At 36.4% G+C, this 20,577-nt stretch overlaps 1 protein-coding gene across 2 annotated transcripts in view; it reads left to right on the top strand.

Moving 5' to 3' along the window:
- CEP162 (centrosomal protein 162) overlaps positions 1-20,577 on the top strand; it is a 45,285-nt gene that overhangs the window by 21,375 nt on the left and 3,333 nt on the right. For both annotated transcript variants that reach the window (XM_027710138.2, XM_039382226.1), the window contains exons 14-27: positions 759-1,017; positions 2,758-2,891; positions 3,701-3,928; positions 4,569-4,706; positions 5,613-5,725; positions 6,491-6,596; positions 8,142-8,268; positions 9,147-9,310; positions 10,663-10,767; positions 11,826-12,038; positions 13,190-13,860; positions 15,684-15,825; positions 16,439-16,537; positions 19,290-19,424. In XM_027710138.2, the coding sequence (XP_027565939.1) occupies positions 759-1,017; positions 2,758-2,891; positions 3,701-3,928; positions 4,569-4,706; positions 5,613-5,725; positions 6,491-6,596; positions 8,142-8,268; positions 9,147-9,310; positions 10,663-10,767; positions 11,826-12,038; positions 13,190-13,860; positions 15,684-15,825; positions 16,439-16,537; positions 19,290-19,424 (2,634 nt within the window). The remainder of the gene's footprint in view (positions 1-758; positions 1,018-2,757; positions 2,892-3,700; positions 3,929-4,568; positions 4,707-5,612; positions 5,726-6,490; positions 6,597-8,141; positions 8,269-9,146; positions 9,311-10,662; positions 10,768-11,825; positions 12,039-13,189; positions 13,861-15,683; positions 15,826-16,438; positions 16,538-19,289; positions 19,425-20,577) is intronic.

A 20,577-nucleotide genomic window follows, 5' to 3' on the forward strand; every position in this document is an offset into this window, starting at 1 on the left:
GGAGAGACTGCAATGATCAGTGTCGAGCTCAGTCAGAAAAGTGTACTGACCAACACCTTGGTCATGTCATCAGCTTTTTTTGTCAGATTTTTCCCTCTATTTCCCAAACTTGCTTCTTTACCTATTTTTTGTTCTTTCCCTAAACTTTTTGCAAGTTTTGCACATTCTTGCAATCCTCTCAGACATTCCATAACAAGATTTACACAATCCCAGATCTTCTTCCTGCACCCACAAATTCTTTTCTCTTTGCATCCCCTAAACTAGCTTCACACTTCTTTAGACAATCACCTCTTCTGTCTGCAAGGCATTGTAGGGAGAGAGGTTTGGCTGATTTATCCTGATGGATTTCCCACCAGGGCAAACAGGCTTGGGAGCTGTGTGCTCTGTTTTTGATGATCAAGTTTAGCAGGGTTCCTCTGCCTGCCACTGTTTCTCTCTTCATCGCCAGGTTTCTGTGTTCACTGTCTTTAGTCATGACCTACCTGCTTTTTTAAGCAGAAGATCCTGTAATGTAATACAATTTCCCAAAACAATTAAAATGTCAGCACAAAATACTTGCCCTATGTGTACTTCTGAAGTAATGCAATTCTGCAAATTTACATACTGCTAATTTGGTTAAAAATAATGCTTCCCATCATCCTGAGTCTTACAGATGTGTAGTTTTGGTAAATGGTTCTATGGGGTTTTTATTAGTGAAGGCTACCTTGAGATTACAGTAGAACCTAAAGCTTGTTTTAAACAAATGTGTTCTATCACAGGCTCTTCGGTCTTGTTCCTTGAAGAATGAAAGATCAGAATCAACTAAACCAATGTCATACAATATCAGAACTCCAGCACCCTTACATAGAAAGAAACCTTCATATGGTCCTCACGGGCTGGTTAGAAGTTCTGCCTATGGGAAACCCAGTTCTCTCTCAAAACAGTCTTTTCCAGTTAGTGAGAAGAAAACACCAAAAGAAACTTTCAGAAAGACGTGTATGAAAGCCAAAAGTCCTGCAGATAGAGCAAAGTCTAAAGGTAATTCTATGGTAAGAAGTCTTGAGTTTTAAGAGACAGAGATCTTTGCTGGTCATGCTTCACATTAAAAAAAAGAAAAAAGAAAAAAATCCAAATTCCAAATGTTGTAGAAGAAATCTAAACCCTGATGCAGGTAAGTACTGATTTTTTTTTTTTTTTGTATTAGTGTGAAGTTGCTGGGAGAGAGACTTTCAAATAAATCTTTGCATTGTAGTCTTGTTTCATTTCCACTCACATATACCACCACTATGTTTGAAACTTCACTAGTAGGACCAAAACAATAGAAAGAACTGATGTTTAAAAATTAATACCTACAAGTGGCATTTTTCATTACAGTAAAGATTTGCTGACACACTAACTTCTGCGTTTGAAGCCAAATTTCTGTTCTCAGCTTCTTTTGATCTTTGCTATTCTAGAGCACAAAGAAAATACTAAAAAGGAAGTCCTATTTTTTATTCATGTCTCTTGTAACACTGTGGAAGGGAGAATACCAATATAGTCCTGTGAAAACTGAGTTTGCAAGTAAAGGTCCGAACCTTTTTATTTTGGGATAAAGTTTGAAGAGTTTCATGAGATAATTCAGCTTAGCATCTTTGCAGACGATGTTTGCTATCTCTGAGGCACAGGAAAGTAACTCTACAGATACCCAGGTTTTAGTGCATTTTGAGCATGCAATGCTTTTAAAAACCCTGAAAATAGTGTTGGGAAAAGCAGTTTAGGATTATGTTACCTGTCCTAGGGAGATGCTTCGGTGGCAGCAGTCAAACTGAGGTCCTCAGTGTATTGTTGTGTCATTCCCTGGGGACAGAAGATTGTACATCCTGGTGAAATTGGTGAAGTGAATGATGAGTACCAAGAAAATCACAGAATCATAGAATGAGGCCACTAGCCTCATTCAAACATGCTCTTCCCTCTCTAGCTGTAACCATTCACCATAGCAATTTCAGGTGATTTCAGAAGTTAATCTCACTTGGCTGCATTCTGCAGGGGCCTCTGTAGCTAAGAAGAGAATGGCATTGAATCAAACAATCCTCATTATCAGCACTAAGGGAGCACCTTTGGGAGGGGATAGTGTGAGAAATGTAAAAAGTATTAAATTTGAAAAAGGATCATTGTCTGGTTTTTTTCAGGTATAGCATTCCTAAGCAGGAGCTCTTTGCTTAAATTAATAGGCAGACATGAAATGGTAGTTGTAATTACTATCTGTATTTCAGAGAACTGAGAAGTAAATATTTCATTTATGTTAGTTACTCTAGGGTGCACTTTCCTGATTTTTAATTCCATTCAAGTTGCTATTTGATGCAGAAAGTAAATGTTGCATTTCTTTGTATGCTGTCTGCACTCCAAAGTCCATTTTGAAAATTGCTGTGCTTTATCTTCACCATAGCTTGAAATATGTTGTGTTTATGTATACTTAGAGAATTGGCCACTTCTCAAGCAGAGAAGTTAACCTTGTTTCATGAAGTATTTATTATCCAGATACTTTTTTCAGTTGTTCCATTTGGTTTTATTTTATCTTGTCATCAGTACAAGTCATTCCTTACTTAAAAAAAAAAATCACTCCAGTTTTTCCATAGTATTATCTCATTGCTCTCAAGTTTTTATATTTAATTAAAAATTGAGGTTGTAGAATACTTAATTTATATACCTACAGGGTGGATCACATGAACAGATTTTTTCTTAAAGGACATTACATTCTGTATTTAATTTTGTTCTATTTTACTTTCTACCTAAATGAAGAAGCCTTATTTGCTACTAGGACAATCAGATCTGCAACGAATCAACCAACTTTGGAGAGAAGTATTAACAGAGTTTTGTCTGGCCAATCAGTTGTTAATAGTCTTGGACACCAGGCTGTGGATTATAAGAGGCATGTAAGTAAAAACCAGTGATGCTCCTAATTATAGTACGTACAGCTTCATTTGCAAGCCTATTTTGTCAAGACTTTTACCAATTATCAAAAGATTGACTAAAGGGAAGTCTTTATTCAGTATTTCAGTATTTGCCAAACACCAGTTTTTACCTTTAAAATATGCAAGTATAATCATACTGCTTTTCAATTGCTTGCATAATTCTGTTGCTTGAGTGGTTCTATATAATTAAAGTTGCTTATTAAATTCTAAAAATTACTATTCTGGGGTAAAATAAGGTTAAATAAAACTTCTACTTAAAATACTCTGTTATGAGTGTCAAACAGTACTACTGTTTGGGGTTTTTTCCTGTTTGCATTGCATTAAATATTTAATACTATCTTCTGACTTCTCCAAGATGACTGAATTTTTGGCACCATGATGGAGTTTCATTCTCCCTTATCAAATGTGTAAAAAAAATTATTCATTGAATACCTAAAGCATTAGTGCTTTTCAAAAAGTAAGATGCATAATAAAATAATTCTGGTAGCAATGTAGTGGCCCTCATATGCAAGGTATTTTTCTTGTTGGTTTTTTTATTGGTTTTCCTCATATATAATTTGGAAATGAGAAAGTAGCTCAGTAAAGTAAATGCAGGATGTCCTGCTATTAGAATGTTGGGGAGTTTGTGTTTTGAGTTGTTTTCTGGGGTTTTTTTTCAAGTGCTTTATGTGAGTGCTGAGAGCCAGACAAACAAGTTAAGTGAACTTGATGAGCACAGTTCTGGTAAACAATCAGCTGAGTGTAACATTTCCCTGAATTTTCTTCACTAGGAGTTATCATTTTCTCCTATCAAAAGTTGTGATAGAGAACTGTATTTGTTAAAACGAGTACAAGCTGCAGAGGAGGACCTGAACACAGCTCGTGATTTGATTCAACAACTGTCCAGCAAGGTTTCACAAAAAGAGAAGGAAATGGAGACAAAGATAATAGAATTGAAAACACAGCATGAAAAAGAACTTTCTCATCTGGGTCAAGAAAATTATGTTCTTCAGAGTAAGGTACTTTATCAGCTTGTATCCTGTCCCTATAGAAGAGGAGGAACATTGCTTCTGAAAATTAAATTATTGTTACTTTACATGAGTCGTTCATGAGCAGAAAATCGAGATTTGCACAGACACTGCTACTTTATAAATGCATACCTGCAGTTATATTTATTGCCTTGTTTTTTTTCTTCAGAGATAAACTAGGTTATCCTCAGTTCCTTTACTTTGCTATTTTGAGAGTTTTACAGCAAGGTTTTTTGCAAATATTTCTCTCACTCTCACAGAGATTACCAGATACGACCTGTTATAGATAAGTACTGTATTTCCAGATACTGTTTTTAGTTTTTGATGCATTTTTCAGTGTTGTCTTTTATCTGTATGAAATATTCCCAGTTATTCCACTATACCCTCCTATCTAGATACATGAGAACAAAAGAGGGAGTGTAAAACTTTAACTTTTCCAAGCGTTTTACACCTTGTTTCTGTTTCTTAATGCTTCTATAAAACTCCAGTAATAAGAGTGGCTCATGGGTCTGCTGTCATACATTAATGAAGAGATTGAACTATTAATATTATAAAAGTGTAGTCTTGTAGAGAATTCCATATCACTAACAAAAATTTTTTATTGCTTGTGTGTTCCTTTTCTTTCTGAAAGTTAAGAAGCATGGAAGAGATGGCTCAAGAAAAGAGATGGACCCACCATACAGCAACAATTCCTGTAACTCAAGAAAAACTAACACAAATACAAAAAGAAATTGAAGACCAAGAGGTCATTATTCAAGGTTATCAACAGGTATACCACACTGCATGTTGAGCTGTGTTCTAGCCAGTGTCAGAAACTAATTGTTTAATGGTTATTACTTTCACATGAAAACAGTTGTCTTGCTATCTAAAAAGTAGATGAAATTTGGGTGTGATGGGCAAACATATTGCATGTTTAAAAAGTATTTTACATGTGTCTAGTTTGGGCTCAGTTTTTCCACAGTTCTATGTAAAAATCCATTGTAAAAATCACTGACTTGTCAGTTGAGAACTGGGAAAATACTTTATGGCCAATAAATAGCCACAAGCTCTTCTCCCCAAATGTAGAGGAAAAGTAGTATTTTTAAGCACTATTAGAAATCCGGAGAGTTCTGGTTTTAAGATATTTTTCTCAAAATCTGAGCAGCTGATTTCAAGGTAACTTTATTAAGGTGTCTGATTCTTATTACTTAGTCAAGTGGAGAATAGACGACGCACGCTTAATAATCCTTTTGAATGCTTGCAAATCCAATAGGTAGTTTAACCACCTTCCAGCTGGTGCTCAGCGGAGTTTCTTGGTGTAGAAACAAAGTCTTATCAGTATGGCTGTGAGCATCCCAAATTGGTGATGGTTTGCGTCCACGAGATTGGAGAATGGGCAGGCTGAGCTCTGATCTATCAGCACCCACTCATGAACGTGGGTTTTCGAATATAGTTTAGAATATAGTTGGGATAACTTTGGAGAGGAACTGGCTTAGATCCTCCGGAGTGAGCACGTGTTTGGACAAAATTGTAGATAATGAAAGTAGATATCCATTTTAGAAGCTTAGTAACGAAATATTTAGTGTTTGCTTCCACTGTTTCAGTAGGCAAACTATGCAAGTCATAGACAATTGTTTTAGGACTGGAGAAAACAGTAATTTATTACCATTCTTTACCTTTGTCTGTCTCAACTTAGGAAAATGAGAGGTTATACAAACAAATGAAAGATCTACAAATCCAAAACAAAAAAAATGAGGAACGAATGTTTAAGGAGAATCAGTGTTTAATGTCTGAATTAAGAGACCTAAGGTAGGCCCTTTTACACATCTGACCTAAAGTCTCTGGAGTTTTCAGCTATTTATTATTTTATATATGAAGAACCATTGCAGAGTCTGTCAAGTGCATATTTTCAAGTTTTTCTTGGGTTTGTGGTTTGTTTCTTCTTTTGAGAAATTATTTATGTCAATTATTGGCACTTAATTCTTAGTTTTCTTGATGATGTTGCAAACCTGTGGGAAGACCAGAGTCTCCCACTTGGGGAAATTCATACTCATATCAGAATGTGTGACACGTACACTACATTTGTTCTGGTATTATGACTCTGCTGATGTGTCAAAATGTTTTGATACTGCTGTAAGATACACAGTAGATTAGGAGACACAAGTGATCCTGGTAGTGGAGGAACCATTCAATTCACTGCACTGTAGGTCCTGTAAGATTTTCATCCTGTGAGGAAAATGAGGAAAAATGACCTAGCAATCATGTGTACTCCTAATCTACAAATCTTTGCTCTGGAGAGGCCCACAGATGAGTTCCACTGATGCAAGGTAGATTTTTATTTCCCTCCCTTGTGTTGTCCCAACAAACAAGTTTGTGTGAGGTGAGAAGATTTCACCTTATAGGTGAATTTTTTTTGTATAAAAATGTTGTGCATCTTTGCTTCTTTCTTTCTTTTGAAGCTGTACGGACTGACTTTGTGGTACCATTTGGGGGGATTGTGTTTGTTTTTCAGTATGCCAGTGTTAGTATGCCGAGTCACCACACTGCTTAACTGTTTTTGCTGTTGCTGTTTAGAGAAAAGATAGAGAAGACTAATAACCAGTCACGAATTGTACAGGATTCTGAACCAGCCAGCAATCGGAGTTTCACAGAATTGATTTCAGAGCTTCGAGCAGCACAGGTAGTTACATACCAAGCCTTATTTTCATTAAAAAAACCTGCATGACCATCCATACTGTAGACTAATAATGTAAATTAAGTAGTGGAGCATGCTACTCTTCTACAGCGTTAATTATTTTCCACACATCACAAATATCAAACAAACTTTCAGAAGTAATCCTCTAAGACACAGATTCACTGAAAGAAGTTAAGTGTTTCCATGTTTACTGGCATTTCTGAAAGACCTTGTGAGAGCTTGCAGAAACTAATGATATACCTCTATAGCTTTCCTGCATAAGACAAAGCCAGAAGATTGCTTATCCTTGCTGTGTACCAAGTAAGTTCTAGAAAAGAACATTGGAGTAAAAAGAATCTTTTGTTATTCTCTCATGTAACTTTTTTTGTAGTCCTACAGATGCTTCTGGTTATGAAGGGAGTATGTTACATAAGCTTCATGCTAAAATTAAAGGTTTTCTGGAATTTCTATTGCTCTGCTTACTGCAAGTGGGGGGACTGTTCTGGTACACACTTCCTTTGATAGTTAGACCAGAAAAATTAAAATCTGCTTCTTCCATTTTTTGTTGTTGTTTGTTGTTGTTATAAACAATAACTGGTTAAGCAAGTGAAAAGATGTTCTGGATCCTGTGAGTTGCAGGACCAGTGGAGACATTCCTGCTCTGGCAAAGCTGGCTTTGAGCTCTTAAGGCACAAGGGGCTACTCTAGTCGTGACCTCAGAGGTGATGCTGTTACACTTCCCTGTTTCTTAGGTCCAGCCTGTAATGAGACTGAACAAAAGATCCAAAGATGGAGAGAGACACACAGACAACACTAACGTGGTCAGGCACACAGATAACAGAGTAGTGCCTTTGCTTGCACCACAGAAATACAAATAATACTGTTGGAAACATGGGGAGCACATGCAGCCTGATATTGTTCAGCAGATCAGAATGGGAGTTCAGTAGCAGTAACACACATTACATGCACATGCTGGTCCTAGATATCGGTCTGTTTACTGGCTGGCCCCAAAATCTCAGCCCCCCAGTTGCTGGTTGCTGTACCTGTGGATCCCTTGGATCGAGGGGCTCCATCTCCAGATATGACACTGGCACTGAGACCTTTCATCCCATTTCGTCCTGAATTTTGCTAGTGATCATGTGTAGACAAACAGAAGAGAGAGTGTGTGCAGAAAATGGCAAGAAATAGAATGTAATGAGGTGAACCGTTGGACAATACCTCTGTCCATTTAACCAACAGTCTTAAGTCTTAGAAATAAGTTAAGCCATTTTCTTTATTGACCCTCTCAAAAGGCAGAGGTTTTCTATTTCTACAACAGTTATGTAAGACTTAAAAAATCTGTTTGGGTTTTTTTTTAATGTTTAGCTTAAGTTTTCCCATGCTCTGCTATAGCAAGGCTGAGAATACCAAAATTAGAAGACCTTATGGTTACTGTGGTCTGACACAACTGTTGTGATTTAATCATTTTATGGTGAAAAGGCATGTTCAGGTTTCTTTGTGTGACATTATGTGTTTAGTTTTTCTTGTTTTACTGTTTTCTCTAAAATCCAGAAAGAAGAAACTAAATTACAAGAAGAGATAAGACATCTCAAACAAGATAAGCAAGCTCTTGAGGTAGACTTGGTACAAGCAAAGAAGGAGAGAGACTTAGCAAAAATCCAGATTACATCTGCATCAAGTAAAGCACCTTGATTTTGCTGAATAATTTTATCTACTTTGCATATATAACAAAAACTTGTTTCTTATTAAAATATTACTTAGTGAAAGGCATCTAGACCATTTCCAAATATTGTCTAAACTTCTAATAACAGCATACAGTGAAGGACATGTTACAATACTTTTGGAACTCTATTAGAAAGTGTTTTCCTGTATGGAACCAAACTCGTTGTTGTTGCCTATTAAGTTTGATTTCTTGCCCATCTTTCACTGGACATGGAAAACAGAAGAATTCCAGTTGTATGACAGCTCTGTTCAAAAGAAAATATTCACTGTGTCGCATCTTAGTCTCCCATTTAGGTCTTGCCCATTTTTTTACCTATAGTTTATGTCTTGGGACTTTTTTCAGCATTCTTATCAGAGCTTTTTCCAGTTTGAAATAATGAGAAAGGGCCAGAAACTGGACTCTCTCATTTCCAATATCAGGCATCACCAATGCTAAGAGTAGATATTTACCTCGATGTCTCTTCTCAAAGTATGATCTGCTAAATGGGAGGAGTATGATCAATACACATCTAAGAATATATTCTATGTTGTCATTCATCTTGTGGCTGAAAATTTGTTTACTGGAGTCTGATCAAGAATATCCCTGAGATTCTGTTTTAAATACTTTCCATGGTGAACTGTAAGCCATTGAGTACTACTATGTATGAGAGAAGAAAAGGGTTTTTTTCAAATATAGTTGCTTTTAAAATTCTAATTAGGATCTGGTTTAAAATTTTTACTGCAGTAACAGGATTGTTAAAATAGGAAATGTGCTGAGGAGGATAGTGTTGACTAATTACTCCTTCAATACATAATTACTAATAAAACAATTCTAAGGATTTTTTATTCTTGTAGGTGATAAATCCTATGAATTTAAAGTTATGGAAGAATCATACAAACAGGAAATTACTCATTTAAAAAGAAGACTTCAGTGGTATGCAGAAAATCAAGATCTTCTGGATAAAGATGCAGCCCGTCTTAAAGATGCAAGACAAGAAATTGAGAAACTAAGACTAGAGGTGATAATATTTGGTTTTATCTAAGAAGTTGGAACTTGAAATTGTCTCTTTTACTAGTGATGAGTATAATGTAATTCTGTCCATAATAATCCCTTTTTTTTCATGTATTAGTTTTGGTTTTTTTGACATCTTGATGATGCTTCTGGAAACAAAAGTAATGTGGTTCCCTAAAACCTGCAAATTTCTTGACCTAAGGAAAAGAAGTATATTATTACATTAAGAACTAGGGACATTCTCTTTTTCTCTCTTTTTGCTCCATGGTAGCATAGGCAACACTTATTTTTTTCTCTCAAGTACTAGTTCTAAATTCTTTCTTAGAAAAAATCTCTGGTTCCTATAGTAGGAAGGAAAAAGCCAAAACACTCAAAATATAAACAAAACTAATACATGAATCCTGAATACTGCTGAGATTTGCATTGCTGACCTGTCAGTACACTGGATTTAGGATTCACAGAAATGAAGAATTTTACCAGTGATAAAATATATAACTGATCTTGGAATTTTTTCATGATGTTTTATTAGAGAGATCACAGATGAAAGGAGGTGCTTCTGAAGGAGAAACCAGGAAAGGAGATCCTTTAAACACCACTGTACCAAACTTTGATCAGCATATCACTGCTGTGAAAAAAAATATTTTTATTTGCATTTTCTCCAGGATGGACCAGTGCCTAAAAACAGTGAAGAGCTTTGACTTCATAGACACAATCAAATTAGTTAAACTATGCTGACATAAAAACATTACTTATGCTAATATTGCCAGTGTGGGAGAGAAATCAAGATAGGAATACTTCCAGATATTCAGGATGTAATATTGCTGTACAGAGATCATAGTGGCTGATAAGGGTAGGAAATTCAGTTATAGATTATAGCTTTGAGACTTCATGGCCAGACTTCATTGGGAGTGCAGGAGCATTACAGTTCCTTCCCCTGATTCTGGGAGTCAGCATTTATTTAGGCACCTCATAATGTTGCCTTTTGGCTGTTTCTGTATCTCATCACAGAGCATAGCCTTGGAAATCATGAACTGTCTCGTAAGCTCACCCTGAATTCATGGAATGCACTGTAGTACTTTATATTATAGCTTATTAACCAAGCTGGCATACTGAAAGTATGAGAGAAAGAAACAGTTCTACTGGTATGAAGACAAGAATGTCCCAGAGCTGATTTCCGTAGCTAGTTTCAGCTGTCACTTAGGTTAAGAACCTGAAGAATGAGTTAGTACAGAAATTACTGTTACCAGTTTTTAAGTGGCAGAATACTTCCATTATATTGTGCATGTTTGAACTGCTTTTGTACTATAGAACAATGTCTCTGAATATATATTGCAATTTATCTTCTCATAAATTGAATAGGTTGAGAAGCTGAGAGCTGAAGCAGGAGATCAGTGTGTGCAACAGAAGAAACGTTTGCAAGACAGAGCAGCAGATGCTAAAAGAATTCAGGATCTTGAGCAACAGGTATGCAATAATATAACTGTGTTTCATTTAACCTTTATTTTAGATAAGGTCTCTTAAAACGCTTACCAGTGCTTTCACAGGATAAAACATTGCATGAAGTCCTATGATAAGGTAACTTGTGTTGTTGAACACTCATAAACACAAAAAGCTGCAATTATTTACTTAGAAAGACCTCTTCTTGCTACTGTCTTCTAACAACCTGATATCCCTTTTAAAATCCTTTAAAATACTGTTTAGAATTTCTTGGAAAGGGGCAACAGGGCAAAAGCCAAAACTTGCTATTTATCATCTAAGACTCCTTCTGTCCATGTTCAGTAATCCCTTAACATTATGACCAATTTCAAACAAGTTGATTCAAGAGTAGGACTGGATTCCTACAAGATTCATGAAAACTAGGGGAGTGGAGACCTTAAAATTCATGTTTCTACTGAGGAAGTGTCAGGTGGAAGTGGGTCTTCCTGAGTTTTAAGAGGTGGCAGCTGCATTAGTTAGGGATGTGGGACTCATGGGAAAGAGCCTCTGCAGAATTTTAATGCAAAGAATATCTTATCCGTGTATAAGAGAGGAGTGTGTTATTAATCTTGTATGCAAGGTGTTAGTCTTACTTTATTGCAGACTCCAAAATAAAAGGCATATAATCTGTTATTGGGAGAATAATTTCAATACCGCTATGAAGTATCTCTGTAACAGTTGAAAAAGTACAATGTGAATGCAAATCCAGAGGAAAAGCAAACATATTCACAGCATTGAGTCATATTCCACTTAAAGCTCTTTTATTTACTTTCTTAGTACTTCTGACATAAGGCTCTCTAAGGACCAGAGCAATATTTTAAGATTATGCATAAGTCAATCAGTAAGAGATGATGAGTCTTACTTTTCTATAAACAGTAGCATAAATGTAAAGAATGTAAAATAATTCTCAATATATTAATCTCTAGTTTTCTTTCTTCACCGAGCCAACGTGGATGAAATTTGTTAACATTCTATCACTTACTTCTCTTCACTTTTCTTTAGAATTTTATTCTTTTTGACTTCTGACTTAATTTTCTAATTGATAGATCAGAGAAATGGAAGGAATTCTAAAAAGAAGGTATCCAAATTCTTTGCCTGCTTTGATTTATGCTGCTGCTGCTGCTGAGAAAACGGCTAAAACGAACACAGTTGAATTTTTGGAGAGAAGAATAAAGAAATTAGAAACAGAACTTGAAGGTAAAGATGATGAAGCTAAGAAAAGTCTCCGTGCCATGGAACAACAATTTCAAAAAATAAAGGTAAAAGTTGGAGCCTTGTAGAATAGTCCACTTTGCAAGTAACAGTCACAAGGTAACGGGGCAGGGTTAAAAGACAGGGCAGTGGTTAAAACTAAAGGCAGAGACATTCAAGGGAAAACAAAAATATTCAAAGAATTTATAACCAGAATTTCAGTACCTTCAGCATCTAAGATAAAAATAGCATTGAAATCATTAGGGTAGTATTGAGACTGAGAGGACAGGTTCTTGAGGCCTAATAATTTAATTCTTACAATTAAGACAGGTGGTTTTCACTCTGTGGGTCAGAGTAGCTGCTTACCTAATTCCTTGCTGTACCAAAGGCTGTGCTTTCAAAGGTCTGCTGACAGAGCATTTCTGCAGGGAACGTCTGGGAACACTAAACATTCTATCAAAAAATTACCTGATCGTGAGCCTAAAGACTTGAGTTAGCAAGCATGGAAATCTGGCATTTTAGTTCAAGGAAAAAGTGAACTGCACAGGTTCTTAATGAGCAAGAAAGGAAAGCACTGGCCAGTTGTTCCACCTCTTCTCCATATGAATCACTCATCATACTTTCCTCAGAGGCCATCCAGGCTATTAAGAAGGGTCAGGTTTTTCTCAGTTCATTAGGAAGAAAGATTCTGTGTCTCTCTGAATTCATACTTCTATATTCATACTTACAAATAAATAAAAATGAAGACCTGTTCTGTTAAAATTTAAGATGTTTTGAAATATGTACAATTTTGAGCGTGTGACAGGAATGTTTGCAAACTGACACGTGGCAAATACATAATGACAAAATTAACTCCTTCTTGCTATACTAAAATAAGATGTTACTTTGCCTTTCTGAGTTGGAAACATCTGAAGAGAACTCAATTATATAAAAATGAAATAGTTTCTTGTCAATACAGTTTTTGTCCCATGGTTACGGCATCCATTGTGATAAGATGACTTTGTAGTAAATATTTTGAGAAAGTCTGTTTTACCACAGACTTTTTTCACTCACTAATTTCTGAACTGATTGAGTAGTGTTGTTAGTAATATTGATGTGTATCCTATTTTGAAATCTTGCTTCAGATGTGCAGTAACTTTAAAGAATAATAGGAAGAGCTAATAATAAAAGTACACTTACGAAACTGTTTTTTGTTCCCCTCTTTCTACTCCTCTCCTAGATACAGTATGAGCAAAGACTTTCAGAGCTTGAGCAACTGCTTGCCTGTGAATTTATGAGTGAAACACCAAAACTGAATGGCAATAAAGCTGGTTCTACAGAACTTCAGCAGGAGCTTCAGAATCTAAAGAAGACCCATCAAATCACTGTTAGAAACCTCCAGACAGAAATCGAAAAACTTAAAAGTCAAAATTCCCAATTAAAACTCAGAAGTAAAAATGATAATAAAGACTTAGAGTGCACAGATTCTAAAATGAAACAAGGTAACGCAAAAGACAGATTGTTAAAACTAAATGAAGAACTGGTCACCAAAAATAAAGAAATACAAGACCTTACAAAAACTGTAGAGAAACTTCAAAAAGAAAGGATGGTGATGCTATCTGATAATAATTTGAGAAACATAACCAATAATAAGGAAAACTGTACAGAAGTCATGAAAAAGAATACCTCAGCAACAGATGAAAGGAATTCCCACTACAGTGAACCCTTTCTAAGCATTTTCAATGATGACAAAATATACCAACCACATACCTTTTCTGATTCTCATCTCTCAGAAGTTCTGAAAGAAAATGCAGAGCTGAAAGAGGAGCTAGAGAGATTGTCTCTAGAAATGAGCCAGCAGCGGGTGAAGTCTCAAGCAGCACTGGCTTATTCTGAAAATAACATACGAAGGTAAATGCTCAACATGTTCCTTTAAAAACCTTGTTGAAATGTTGGCTGATGCACAATTGAAGTGGCACATTAACATGTCAGCCATGTGTGAAGCTAGCTTATAGTTTTATTAGTACTGTTTATTTTGAGAGTGTTTCAGAGGGTTTTTTGATGTTTTGTTTTGGGTTTTGTTTTAAGCAGTGCACTGTCACAGTTCTTTCTACAGGCAAACCTATATTAATGCTTTTATTAATACTAAAATTTGTTATGCTTTTAAGTAAAAATATCTCAATGTAAATCATGTAAATCATCTGCTGGAGCTCCCCTGGGAGGGTAGTTGTAGTAGGTGACTCCCTTCTGAGGGGAACTGAGGGCCGTATATGTCAACCAGACCCATCCCACAGGGAGGTCTGCTGCCTTCCAGGGCCCAGGTGAGGGATATTAGTAGGAGACTCCCTCAGCTAATTCAGCCCTCAGATTATTATCCACTGTTGGTAGCCCAGGCTGGCAGTGATGACATTAATGGAAGAAGTACCAGGGCGATTAAAAAGGACTTCAAGACGCTGGGTCGATTAGTTAATGGGACAGGAGCACAGGTGGTGTTCGCCTCAATTCCTGCAGTAGCACGGATGAATGAGGAGTAGGAAAGCCCATCTTATCAATAGGTGACTAAAGGATTGGTGCCACCAGCAGAATTTTGGTTTTTTTGACCATGGGGCAAATTCCAGCAGGTCCAGGGAGGTGATTCTTCCCCTGTACTCAGTGCTGGTGAAGCCACACCTGGAGTACTGTGTCCAGTTCTGGGCCCCTCAGTTCAGGAAGGATATTGAGGTGCTGCAGCAGGTCCAGAGAAGAGTAACAAAGCTGGTGAAGGAACTCGAACACAAGTCTTATGAGGAGAGGCTTGAGGGAGCTGGGGCTGTTCAGCCTGGAGAAGAGGAGGCTCAGGGGAGACCTCATCACTCTCTACAACTCCCAGAAAGGAGGTTGTGGCCAGGTGGGGGTTGGTCTCTCCTCCCAGGCAGCTATCAGAAAGACAAGAGGGCATGGTCTTAAGCTCTGCCAGGGGAGGTTTAGGTTAGATATTAGGAAGAAATTCTTTACAAAGAGGGTAATCAGACATTGGAACGGGCTGCCCAGGGAAGTGGTGGATTCCCTGTACCTGGAGGTTTTTAAGATGAGACTGGATGTGGCACTGAGTGCCATGGTCTAGTAACCACAGCGGTGTTGGATCAAGGGTTGGACTTGATGATCTCAGAGGTCTTTTCCAACCCGGCTGATTCTGTGATTATATCTTAGATGCTTTGTGTTGTATAGCATTAATATTTGGTACCCATACTTTCCTTCAAACTGGGGTATGCTTTCAGCAGGATTTACTTGGCCAACTGTAGATACCTTATATTTATACTTCACCTGGTCTCTCTTAGGTCTGTTCATAGTCAAAGTAGAAGTAAATTGGCATATTTATATTGCAAAACATTCTTTTCTAAAATAGATACTTAAAAGAGAAAGTGGCGTTATGATTTAAAAGCACATATTTTCTCTCCTTTTTTTTTATAAAAGCAGCTAAAAAAGGTAATTGACTGAATTTTCTGTATCCTAGCTGCCTCTAGTTAAATGAGGCACATATACAATATTTTTGGCTTCCCACTCTGTCATCCCTCCAGAGCAAGTAATGAAGTGATGGTGCTGGTATCTTGCAAGGTTTTGGTATGAAATATCAAAGACCTGCTGCCTTTACCATTTTTGATATTTTGTATGTTCAAGTGAGAAACTTTACTGCATTTTTGAAGAACTACCTGTAGCTGTTTTATTACATATTATTTTCGCCTTGCTCTGTCCAGAATACAAGAGGACACAGCAGAATACATTGCATCTCTGAAAGCTTCCCATCAGAGGGAAGTGGAGAAGATTGTTTGCCAGCATGCAAAGGAGCACTCTACTTCTAAAGTAGCTGAACTAAACAACAGAATTTCAACACAAGAGGTAAGATACAGTAGACGCATTGATTACATATAGATATATCCTGAAGTTATTTCTTTCTATAGTACTGTAAACTTTATCTTTCTTTGAAGCAGGACCTACTGTTTTAAAAATCAGCTTGTGCCACTGTATTCACAGAATCACAGAATGGCTGAGGTTGGAAGGAACCTCTGAAGTTCATCTTGTCCAACCCCCCTGCTCAGGAGGGTCATCCAGAGGCAGTTGCTCAGGACCATGTCCAGATGGCTTTTGAGTATCCCCAAGGAGGGAGATTCCACAGGCTTTCTGGGCTTAGTTTTACACACAATATGAAGGTAGAAGGAGCTATTGCATTTAGATTATTTAAGAACTTTTTTAATTGAGGAAAGTTACTCGAAGACTGAGACTTGTTTTCATATACTATATATGTAGCTGTGTGCTATTTAACAGTCCATGCAGAGGACTATTATCTAGCTTGCACACATGTTAGAGGCCGTATCGTTAACACACACATCACTTACACCTGCAGTACTACAATACTGTTTATATTTTTGCCATACTTCTCCTGCATAGGTTTTCAGATGTCATCATGGGTATTTATGTTAATGACCAACTATTTTTAATCTTTTTTGTGTAGGTGTTAATAAAACATCTTCAAGAACAAATCAGTGAACAACAGAGACATCAGGAAGCTCTTTTAGTTTCACAGATACGAGAGCAACTCCTACAAAAAGAGGTATATTTAAATTTGGATTGGAGGTACCTTACTCTAGTAAGAGTTTTCACTTTCATCCTTAAAAAGCCTCAAATAATATATAGTAAAATAAGTCTTAGAAACCGTATCTTTGTCAGTTGCTTCTACATCCATTATACCTGAGAATCCAATATGTTATTTTAATGTGAGAGAACAACATAGAACAGAAGTAGCACCTTGACCTTTTTTGAATTTTTTTTTTTGTTGATCAGCAGGTTAATCCAAGCTTTCATAGCCTCTACCTTGAGAGTTACGATAAGTAGTAAATAGACCACAGGACTTTTTCCTTATTGAGAGGATTTTTTTATTATTGTTTTCAAGTTCTGTGTTCAGATTAAGCCTTCCTTTTTCAATTTCTTCATTGCCATAAAACTCACTTAGGCAATTATATGCTTGGTTTTCTCCTCTGCTATCTATGAAAGTTAAGGTCTCTTAGGAAGGGAAAGTTAGTTGTAATAGTTCTGAAATTCACTGGGTTTTTTTCTGATCTTCTATTTCTGTTAATAGCATATAACCTAAAAATTACATTTGTTCTTATTTTTGCTTTTGGGTTAATGTTGTGTCAAATTGCTGTCTATCTTTTAGCTCAAGTGTTTTTTTAATGTATGCTTTTGTTATTCTTGAAGTACTACCAGTCTTTTTGTTACCACCTCCTGTTCAGGAAGAGGATATAGCCTGTTTGAGCATTGTGCCTATACTTAATTCACCATCTCCTTGATGTAAGAACATTACTAAGTTTAACTTAATTTTAATAATACTCTAATCTGCAAGGGCTATTAAAAGCAATTGATCTTAATCTCACTAAAGCCACTCAGTATTTATTTTACCCATGCAAAATTCCACCTCTGCTGTGACATATTTATATAAAAGTGAGGGTTTGTAGGGGGACAAAAAAGGTGTTGTATTAACTAAGTTCTGTATTTGCAGCATAAAGGCTGAGACTTCGGGTTCATATTAAGAATCTAATGATAGATGTTTCCCTTCCATATAAAGCTTGTTTCATTCCAGTGATCTCAGTATATATAATAGTTCTTCCTGGGAAAACAGGGCAAGAGTGCAGTGAAACAAATATTATAAATTTGTTTCCTCTATGACTGCTTTACAGATTATTAATGACAGTGATGATTTAAGAGAGTGGTCATCCAATATGACCCCCATTTTACAGGCCAAATTCAAAGTGCTGGCATTTAAGGAAATGTAAATGAGTGTCTTTGTTACAGAAATCATTGCACGACTATACAGACAGAAATGTCTACATGAAGCCTTGCTTTTGCCCTCTAGTGTGATTGCTGTGCTGCTTATAAAATACATTTTAAGCATTAAATGGTTAAATAAGTTGAGCTGAAAAAAGAAGACAACAAAACCTGCAAATTGAGTTAGTAATGATAGGGAAAAGCACCATTATTGGTAACAGGATGAAGTCCTCTATCTAAAATGATGGTACCTCAAAAAAGGCATATTTTTTCCTGAGGCTTCCTGGAAGATTGTTATTTGAATAGTGATTTCAGAAATGCTGTTTATGGATGTTTTCCATTTACTATGTACTTCTCTTCCATAACAGCTTGCACGCAGCACAGCGTTGTATTTGACAAGGTTCTGTTGTTGGCAAAATACACGGAGCCCATTTTTCCTGGGGCTTTTTTGCCTCATAACATCTTTCCAGCATAATTTTTAAATTATATTTAATTATGTATGTGAGATCATGCATCAGCCCTTCCTTTCAGTGGGGCAACTTGGCAGTCAAGCAGCAGACCCTCACTTTCATGGACCTTATGAAACAAAGACTTCTGCTCCCAAATGTGGCTGAACTTGGCCCACAGGTTCAAAGCTGCTGGAATAATGGACAGGCAAAAATGCACTAACATAGGCCATGTTATTTTAGAAAGCTGCCTTAAAAAATGGAAATAATAGAAGCCAACTTAGAGTCACTTCTCAGTAAGAGTGACAACATCTTATGAAGACACAATGCTTCCAGCTACTTGAGTTCAGCAGCAGAGAGCCAAGGATGGCTGAGTGCTTGAAGAGGGTTAGAAGTTCTCAAATGTAATGGTTAAGGGGAGCAAAGGGCTGTCATTAAGGATAAAGACTTCAGTGTTTTCATTTGAGTTTACTATTATACGTATTAAAAGTGACCAAAAAATACCTAGGATGTTAAATGAAGAAATATCAAGTTACTTAAAATAGGCAAAGAATGAGAATAAACCAGTAGGGCTTTATAAGAAAACTTACCTTATCTTCTGGAGGATGAGGAAATCAATTTTAAGTCATTGGTTGAGTTGATTTGACCTGGTAATTGTTACACCAAAGGAGGCTTGTAATCATGTCTTAGCAGCGTGTCTTTCCTCAGTTTAGTCCTTAGAAATACACTGGTACATTTTATATTTGGTCTTTATCCAGGGTGTAAAGAAGATCTAATTATAATATTGTCTTTTTTTTTTAATGAAGTATAAAAATTGACTGAATACAATCACTTCATAACAGTATGAGCAAGATTGGATTTATCAAAGAGGACTAGACTTTCATATTCTCAGGCTACTTCTTAGATGTGAAAAATGTTAATCTAAGTCCCTGAACCCCTGTAAAAGCTTTTGAATAAAGAAGATTTCTCTTTTATGTCTTCTGTTCTGCAGCTTTTGAATGGAATGATTAAACAATGCAAATATATTTTGAAAGGAATCTGTTTTATACACTGGATAACACAATAGCAATTTTCATAATTTCTCTTTAACTGTAGGTGACAAAATTGTTGGAAGAACTGAGAGAGGCTAAGGAGAGCCAGAGTCCTGAAATGAAACATTTCTTGTGCCTGGAAAAGAAAATCAAGCATATAGAGACCAGACATGCAGAAAGAGAGCAAGAAATTCAAAAGGTACACCAGAGTATAACTGCATTTATTTCCAAGAGCAATTTATTGGTTTAACTGTAATTTTATGGTATTTGCACAGGCTCATTTAGCTCGCACTGCAGGGAGGGCAAGTACTTTTTCTACAGCCGTGGTTTTGTCTTTGCTGCCTGATGATGCAAGTGAATGTAGATGCAGTCCTGGTCAGCCCATCCTTGGTGTGGTAATTAAAATTACTTGTGCGTGACTTGCATATCAGGTCTGTAACTTCCTTGCAACCTGATCTGAAAAGGCCTTGATATTATTGTAGAGGTCTAGATCACATGACCTCTGGAAGCCCCTTGTATCATTTGGTTATCTCATATTTCAGTTACACAAGGAAAGCAAGGTATTGAAAAACTGATAAGAGTTTGTAATGCAGAGTTTGTTAAGCTATGATATATTCCTCAATTGAACTGTCATTTTATTTTCTAGTCCCAGCAATGCTATTCAGAAAAGCTGCATTAAAAGTGTAGACACATCTTATAGCAGTCTAGCTCATACTGGTTTCAATACCCAAAACAATGAAAAAAGGCCTTTATCCTCCAAAAACTAAAAGTTTGTGATTTTGAAGGTTGGATCTTTGTGATACAGTTTTTTGTAGCTTGAATGGGTAAAACAATTTTTCATTGCTTTTCTTCATCTTTATTCTATGTCATGGTCTCCATCCTGATTTTTTATCTTTCGGGGGAGTTTCTGTCATCTGGAAGAAGTTTTCTTGTTCACATAGATTTTTTTTCAACGCTTGTATCACTTAAATATATTACTGTCTTTTGTTAGTATTTTAACTTAGGTTTTATTAAATATACGAAGTCAAAATAGGGAAGTTGGACAGGAAGATTGTCAAACCTGTAGTACTTAGTTTAGGGGGGCTGTTCTACAATTCTGTAACCAGATCTCAAGGAATACACTTTTATGTACACAATTTTTTGTGGTAAAGGTTTTACTCTTACACATTTCTACATCAGATATTTCATTTTCTTTCCAAAAAGAGCTCTGCATAAAACAAGTCATTGGATTAAGAACAAACCCTGTTGCTACTAAAGATTTTATTATTTTTGTTCATGTTATGTCCTGCTAAAGGCAACTGTAATACAGTTCATTTTTATGCTATTCATTTGCTTTTGTATAATGTGAGGAT

The sequence above is a fragment of the Pipra filicauda genome, unplaced genomic scaffold (genome assembly GCF_003945595.2).
Source record: "Pipra filicauda isolate LSUMZ 115617 unplaced genomic scaffold, ASM394559v2 scaffold261_size1826302_pilon, whole genome shotgun sequence".
Lineage (NCBI taxonomy): Eukaryota > Metazoa > Chordata > Aves > Passeriformes > Pipridae > Pipra > Pipra filicauda.